This window comes from Eurosta solidaginis, unplaced genomic scaffold (genome assembly GCF_040869045.1).
Source record: "Eurosta solidaginis isolate ZX-2024a unplaced genomic scaffold, ASM4086904v1 ctg00001366.1, whole genome shotgun sequence".
Classification (NCBI taxonomy): domain Eukaryota; kingdom Metazoa; phylum Arthropoda; class Insecta; order Diptera; family Tephritidae; genus Eurosta; species Eurosta solidaginis.
The window spans coordinates 127,997-136,199 of NW_027137095.1; the positions used below are offsets into that span (position 1 = coordinate 127,997).

The window sequence follows — 8,203 nt, forward strand, 5'->3', positions numbered from 1 at the left end:
GCTTCAAATTTCACTGATTGCTTACGTATATAGCATATATTGTTGTCTGAAAAAATCATAGAGATCGGTTGTATATATAGTATATATCTCATACAACCGATTGTTCAGATAAGAAACTTTTCGCAATTTCTACCCCATTTTAACAGTTATAAGCTTCAAATTTCACCGATTGCTTACGTGTATAGTATGTATTGTTGTGTCAAAAAATCATAGAGATCGGTGATATATATAATATATATATGATGGTATATATAGTATATATATATAGTATATATATATTTTTTTACGATTTCGGCCCCATTTTAACAGCTAGAAGCTTCAAATTTCACCAAATGCTTACGTGTATAGCATATATTGATGTCTGAAAAAATAATTGAGATCGGTGGTATACATAGTATATATCTCATACAACCGATTGTTCAGATAAGAAACTTTGCCCAATTTCTGCTCCGTTTTAACAGCTAGAAGCTTCAAATTTCACAAAATGCTTACGTATATAGCATATATTGTTGTCTGAAAAAATCATAGAGATCGGTGGTATATATATTATATACTTCATATAAACTGTCATTTTGACCCCTTTTTTACGGCTAGAAGCTTCAAAATTCATCAAATTTCATCAAATAGTTACGTTTACGTCATATATTTTTGAAATGCGTGATTCGTAGTCATAGTTTTTACATGCAGACCACAAAAAACGTGAAGCTTTGCATCCTCACACAGATTACCTACCTATTTTTATACCTTTCATGAAAATGAAATGGTATATTAATTTCGTCACGAAACCGAAAATTGTAAGTCCTTAAAGGAAAATAGATAGACCCACCATTAAGTATACCGAAATAATCAGGTTGAAGAGCTGAGTTGATTTAGCCATGTCCGTCTGTCTTTTTGTATGCAAACTAGTCCCTCAATTTTTGAGATATCTTGATAAAATTTGGTGAGCGGGTGTATTTGGGTGTCCGATTAGACATTTGTCGGAACCGACCGGATCGGACCACTATAGCATATATCCTCCATACAAACGATTTTTCAGAAAAAGAGGATTTTTGTAATATCTTACCCAATTTAACAGATTGAAGCTTCAAACTTCACCATATACTTTCGTATATTGCACATATTTTTGCCTGAAAAAATGTATGAGATCGGTTGTATATATAGTATATATCCCCCACAACCGATTGTTCAGATAAGGAACTTTTCGTAATTACTGCCCTATTTTAAGAGCTAGAGGCTTCAAATTTCAACGAATGCTTACGTATATAGCATATATTGTTGTCTGAAAAAATCATAAAGATCGGTGGTATATATAGTATATATATGGTGGTATATATAGTATATATATATATATATTTTCGCAAATTTTAGCCCCATTTTAACAGATAGAAGCTTCAAATTTCACCGAATATTTACGTATATAGCATATATTGTTGTCTGAAAAAATCATAGAGAGCGGTTGTATATATAGTATATATCTCATACAGCCTCAAAAGAAACTTCGCAATTTCTACCCCATTTTAACACCTATAAGCTTCAAATTTCACCGATTGCTTACGTATATAGCATATATTGTTGTCTGAAAAAATCATAGATATCGGCGGCCACCGTGGTGTGATGGTAGCGTGCTCCGCCTATCACACCGTATGCCCTGGGTTCAACTCCCGGGCAAAGCAACATCAAAATTTTAGAAATAAGATTTTTCAATTAGAAGAAATTTTTCTAAGCGGGGTCGCCCCTCGGCAGTGTCTGGCAAGCGCTCCGATTGTATTTCTGCCATGAAAAGCTCTCAGTGAAAACTCATCTGCCTTGCAGATGCCGTTCGGAGTCGGCATAAAACATGTAGGTCCCGTCCGGCCAATTTGTAGGGAAAAATCAAGAGGAGCACGACGCAAATTGGAAGAGAAGCTCGGCCTTAGATCTCTTCGGAGGTTATCGCGCCTTACAATTATTTTTTTTTTTTTTTTTTTTATCGGTTGTATATACAGTATATATCTCATACAACCGATTGTTCAGATAAGAAACTTTTCGCAATTTCTACCCCATTTTAACAGCTATAAGCTTCAAATTTCACTGATTGCTTACGTATATAGCATATATTGTTGTCTGAAAAAATCATTGAGATCGGTGGTATACATAGTATATATCTCATACAACCGATTGTTCAGATAAGAAACTTTGCGCAATTTCTGCCCCATTTTAACAGCTAGAAGCTTCAAATTTTACCAAATGCTTACGTGTATAGCATATATTGATATCTGAAAAAATCATTGAGATCGGTGGTATACATAGTATATATCTCATACAACCGATTGTTCAGATAAGAAACTTTGCGCAATTTCTGCCCCGTTTTAACAGCTAGAAGCTTCAAATTTCAAAAAATGCTTACGTATATAGCATATATTGTTGTCTGAAAAAATCGTAGAGATCGGTGGTATATATATTATATACTTCACAAAAACTGTCATTTTGACCCCTTTTTTACGGCTAGAAGCCTCAAAATTCATCAAATTTCATCAAATAGTTACGTTTACGTCATATATTTTTGAAATACGTGATTCGTAGTCATAGTTTTTACATGCAGACCACAAAAAAACGTGAAGCTTTCCATCCTAACACAGATTACCTACCTATTTTTTATTTTATATTTATCTTAAAAATCGGTTAGATATGTTCAAATTTCACCAAATGCTTACGTGTATAGCATATATTGTCTGAGAAAATCATAGATACCGGTGGTATATATAGTATATATCCCATACAACCGATTGTTCAGATAAGAAACTTTGCGCAATTTCTTCCCCATTTTAACAGCTAGAAGCTTCAAATTTCACCAAATACTTACGTGTATAGCATATATTGTTGTTTGAAAAAATCATTGAGATCGGTGGTATATGTATATAGTATATATCTCATACAACCGATTGTTCAGTTAAGAAACTTTGCGCAATTTCTGCCCCTTTTTAACAGCTAGACGATTCAAATTTCACTATATGCTTACGTATATAGCATATATTGTTGTCTAAAAAAATCATAGAGATCGGTGGTATATATATTATATACCCCATATAAACTCTAATTTTTGCCCTCTTTACGGCTAGAAGCTTCAAAATTCATCAAATTTCATCAAATAGTTACGTTTACGTCATATATTGTTGAAATACGTGATTCGTAGTCATAGTTTTTACACGCAGACCACAAAAAACCTGAAACTTTGCATCCTCACACAAAGTACCTACCTGTTTTTTATTTTATATTTATCTTAAAAATCGTTAAGGTATGTAGATCTGTTCACTATATATTTCTTATCTTATACATCCGATTATTCGGAGATTACGAACGGGATAAGATTATTGTTCAGCCCCATTCATGACAGGTATGAAGTCTTCGGCACAGCCGAAGACAGTCCCGTTCTTACTTGTTATTGTTGCTGTTGTTCGAAATGAATGCACAAGAATTAACAGCTGTTTTGAGCGCGCTTATTTCGGCAGCGAGTACATCAATATTATTATTGTTTTCAGTATTGGCTCTGTTAGATTTTGCTTTTGCCTTTTCTTTAGCGTTGTTTTTGTTTCGACTCTTTACTTTTTGTCTACTCGTTGATTTGTTATTTGCAATTATATTCTTCAAATCATCCACCTGCATGCACAAATCCTTGAATTTTCCCTCAATCATCTTCACGCGTATTCGGTGATTTGGCCCTCACAACAGGCGCGGTGAAAACGCTTCTTACAGAAGCCATTGCACGGCACAACAGTAGTGTCATTCCGGCCAAAACTTTTATCGCATTTACCACAAGAGTCATCCATATTAAACAAGTTGTTCTTGCACTAGTTGTTGTTGCAATGCAATTAAATTTTTAAATGCACTAGTTATAGTTGTTGCAACGCAATTTAATTTTAGATTCACGATTATCTATTTTACAAGAAATACGCCAGAGAGGAAAATACGTCCATTAACTTCCGATCAATAGGAAAGATATAATTCTCACAATTATTTGACTCTTTAAATCAATTAATTAAATTTTCAAATAGACGAGCGAGGAAACTTTCAACTTGCTTAGCCAGAGTTGCCACTTTGATCCCGACATCGGCCTCAGGGACAGTGTCTTAGAACGTCAAGGCTTATCTGTCCGATCAGGCTATGCAAACCTAGAAATCATCAACATCTACATCCCTCCTGCCACCTGTTGCCCCAGTGGATACCGCCCTAACATCAGCGCCTTACTCACTGGCAATAATCGCATTATTCAATGCCCATGTTGTTGTTGTTGTAGCGATAAGGTGTGTTATCGATATGATGGTCCTTTGCCGGATACAGATCCGGTACGCTCTGGTACCACAGCACCATTAAGGTGCTAGCCCGACCATCTCGGAAACGATTTATGTGGCCAAATTAAACCTTCAGGCCATTCCCTCCCTCCCCACCTCCAAGTTCCATGAGGAGCTTGGGGTCGCCAGAGCCTCGTCTGTTAGTGAAATAGGATTTGCCGCGGATAGGTGAGGTTGACAATTCAAAGCAAATTTTCAGCTAGCCTGTCATCAGCATGGCTTTAGAAAACTGCATAGCAACACCACCGCGATAAAGGCCATTAGCACCCAGATAAATAGTGGTTGAAATCAGAAGCCCCACCATAGAACAGTACTAGTTGCGCTAGACCTATCAAAAGCTTTTGCCAGGTGCCACAGGGTGGTGTCCTATCCCCACTTTTGTTTAATTTCTACATATCACAACTACGTTCGCCACAGGAAGGAGTTACTACCGTTTCTTACGCCGATGACTGCACAATAATGGCCTCAGGCCCGGGCCCACAGATCGATGAGCTACCTCCCTGATCTTTCCATTTTTTTCGCCTCGCGAAACCTGGCATTATCACCGACTAAATCATTCGCGACCTTATTTACAACTTGAACGTCCCAAATGTCGACCTTTTTGAACATCCACGTCGATGGCACTACGCTACCGACTGTCCTACACCCCAAAATCTTGGGTGTTACGTTTGATCAGGATCTACATTTTGGTGAGCATGCAGCCGCAATTGTACCGAAAATTCAGAGCCGTAATGAAATCCTCAAATCTCTTGTTGGCAGTACTTGGGGAAAAGATAAAGAAACGCTCATTACTACTTACAAAGCAATTGGCTAGCCGATTGCATGCCACGCGTCCCCTATATGGTCGCCAAGCCTTAATACTGCTCTCAGAATCGCAACGGGATGTCTTCTTATGTCCCCAGAGCACCATCTACATAATGCGGCGCGAATACTCCCCATCAGGGAGAGAAATGAGATGTTAACCAAACAGTTCCTGTTGAATACCCAGTAACCTGCGCATCCCAACAGGTATCTGATTGATGAGCCAGCACCGCCCAGGGGCTTAAGGAGTCATCTCCGCAAGCATTATGAGGAAATATGGCACCTGAGAACTCAGTCCTATGAAGCCAAAAAACACAAGCAGATCCTCAGTGAACTCCCAAAACAGGCGTCGAACCTTTATGCCGGGAATTGCCCGGTGAATTCAGTACTCAAAGAACAGTACCCAAAACTTGCGGAAGAGGAACGCACACTCCCCTAGCGGGTTAGGGGATCAGAATATACCCGTGGTAGGTATGCCTGTCGTAAGAGGCGACTAAATACCAGATTCAAGGGGCTGTGTAGCGCAACCTTTCAGGTTGCCAGCTCAATATATAGCTTCTCCAAACCCAATTGTCAACCTCTCCTAACCGCGGCGAATCCTGTTTCACTAACAGACGAGGCTCTGGCGACCGCAAGCTCCTCATGGAACTTGGGGTGGGGAGGGAGGGAATTGCCTGAAGGTTTAACATAAATCGTTCCCGAGATGGTCGGGCTAGCATCTTAATGGTGCTGTGGTACCGGAGCATACCGGATCTGTATCCGGCAAGGGACCATCACATCGATTACACTCCCCAAAGCCTTCGGGGAGCAACCTTATCGCTACAACAACAACAACGATCGTGATCGGTCGTACCTATTGGATAGGGCGAATCACTGCTACAAGAAGAACATGCAACCAAAAATCACAATTTTTAAAACAGTGCTGAGAGAATGTATACTAAATTGATTCAATCTTTTTACAGCTCTGCTGTATGTATGGATAATATGGGCTCCAAAAGAACGTAGACTACTATTTTATACCAACTCAAATTCTCTGTTTAAGAAAATTTTTAAATATATTTATTCAAATGTATAATTTGTATATTCTGTTATATTAATATCCTTTTACCATAGTGGCCAATTGCCAGTTTTGGTTAACTTCGAATGGACCTTGCACAACGGTCTCTTGATTAGTGGAAACTGCTACAGAGTATTTAGATATAGCACGACAATCGCGGTAGTACAAAACTTCCATGCATTTGCGCAGCTAATAAAGAAATAAAAAAAATTAGCAAAATAATGTGATGCGACACATACTAACAATACTTTCGGTAACGTTTTACAAAATAACGCTTGGTGAGTCCAACACCGGGGATAAGAATTTTATGTGCTAAGAACACTTTCCTGCATTTTGTGTGTCTACAAAAAATGTGGCAAAATACAAAGATCCCATGAATATTTGCTGTAATTCTATGGGAAAGCATGACACACTTAATACATATCCAGATGTGTCAGAAGTCGCGTTTTGAATACAGGATGGTGAATCCGAACTGGGGTGTGATCCATTGTATTTTGCGCACAACACCTTTTCCCATTGGCGGCTTTCGGCCGCGCTTATAATAAATTACCCTGGTTGGGTCCTGCAACGGTTTGGAAACCAAAACTATATCCGCGCACAACACTTGAGTTAGCGCTTTTTTTTTGAGGGTACAACAAACTCATCAAAATTACAAGAACCAAATGAAAATTTTCAATTCTGTTGACAGACCCAAAATGTTTACCTTTGTTTTCGGATTCGGATTCCTGGATCCAAAACGCCTTGATAACACTTTTGATAAAAAGAATTTTGATTTTTCGTTTCGTATTCCAAATCGAGTGCCGAAACGCGGCTTTTGATAAAAATTACGTGATACTAGGTTTTGTAAAACATTACCAACTTTTCTTACCACTTGTGATGCTTCACTTTGTGAAAGTAGTTCTCCATTTGATATTTGCTCTCGTACCAATGGAAGAGCAAAATGTTTACCAAAGCCAGTAGCTACTACGTTATCTTCATAAGCCCGTCCGCGTAAATCTACGTGACCCAAGAATGGCTCACCATTCTGCATTCCACCAACTACCATCTCCAGCCATAAAGGGTTATTGCGACTGCGGCGATTATATAGGACGCGAGTTAACCAATTGTACAACGACTTTGGGTTCATGTCGATGTCATCTTGATAACACAAGTCTTCAACCATCTTTTGATCTATGCTCCTTTTCAGACTTTGAAAATCAGCAAACTCACCACTCGCACCAATAATAGTTTTTTCATTGACTTTAAATACTCTTTGTACGTCTTGGAAACGTGCTAAAGATCCGTAAGAAATCAAGTCATCAGCGGCAATCATTACGCCACAATCGAACTTAACTCCTAATACCGATGTGCCGGTAGTAATTGGAGATCTGTTCATATTAAAATTAAAAGCTTGCTTTACCGTATATTAGAATAAAAACGCTCACTTACGATGAATACTGTTTGTCAGATAGTATTCCAGTCAAGCACCTAGTTGCTTTTGCTTCTGGGAAATTGTAAAATTGTCCATGTATAGGGCCATTCTTCCAGAGATCTGATTGAATAAAGAAATCGTTAGAGCACATTCTTAGAATCTTGGCAGCAAATTAATATTATCAAACACGATGAAATGCAAATTCTGGAAAATGACGTTAACTGTCATGTCACCTAATATTTGTGATTTCAATAATAGTTGCCAAGTTCATGAAATACAACGTTCGTATTTTCATACATTTCAAAACGCTAAGGTCCATTTACATTAGCCGATTTTCTGGTCAATTATGCTTAGCTTTTTTTGGGTGCGAATTAACTATAAGGTCGAAGGCTAAGCATATGCTAAAGAAATATTTTGAATTATTTCTTAAAGACCGTCCCATAAGCAGTTTTTCATATGGATGCGTGAAACTCAATCTTAAAACCCTGGCAAAGTAGACGCATCCATATTCATATAAAACAGCTGATCTTAGCAACCTTATGGTCAATGGTGCCATACCATAACGCCCTATCCATAACCATACCACAGCCAACCAATTGGTTTTTT

General features: G+C 38.1%; 1 protein-coding gene across 1 annotated transcript; it reads right to left on the reverse strand.

Moving 5' to 3' along the window:
* Nucleotides 1-6,158: 6,158 nt before the first annotated feature.
* LOC137236157 (proteasome subunit beta type-4-like) lies at nucleotides 6,159-7,837 on the reverse strand. Its single transcript, XM_067758794.1, has 3 exons — nucleotides 7,615-7,837; nucleotides 7,055-7,553; nucleotides 6,159-6,375 (listed from the first exon to the last, which is right to left on the reverse strand). The coding sequence occupies exons 1-3, from the start codon at nucleotides 7,746-7,748 to the stop codon at nucleotides 6,223-6,225; spliced, it is 786 nt and encodes a 261-aa protein (XP_067614895.1). The 5' UTR covers nucleotides 7,749-7,837; the 3' UTR covers nucleotides 6,159-6,222.
* Nucleotides 7,838-8,203: the final 366 nt, after the last annotated feature.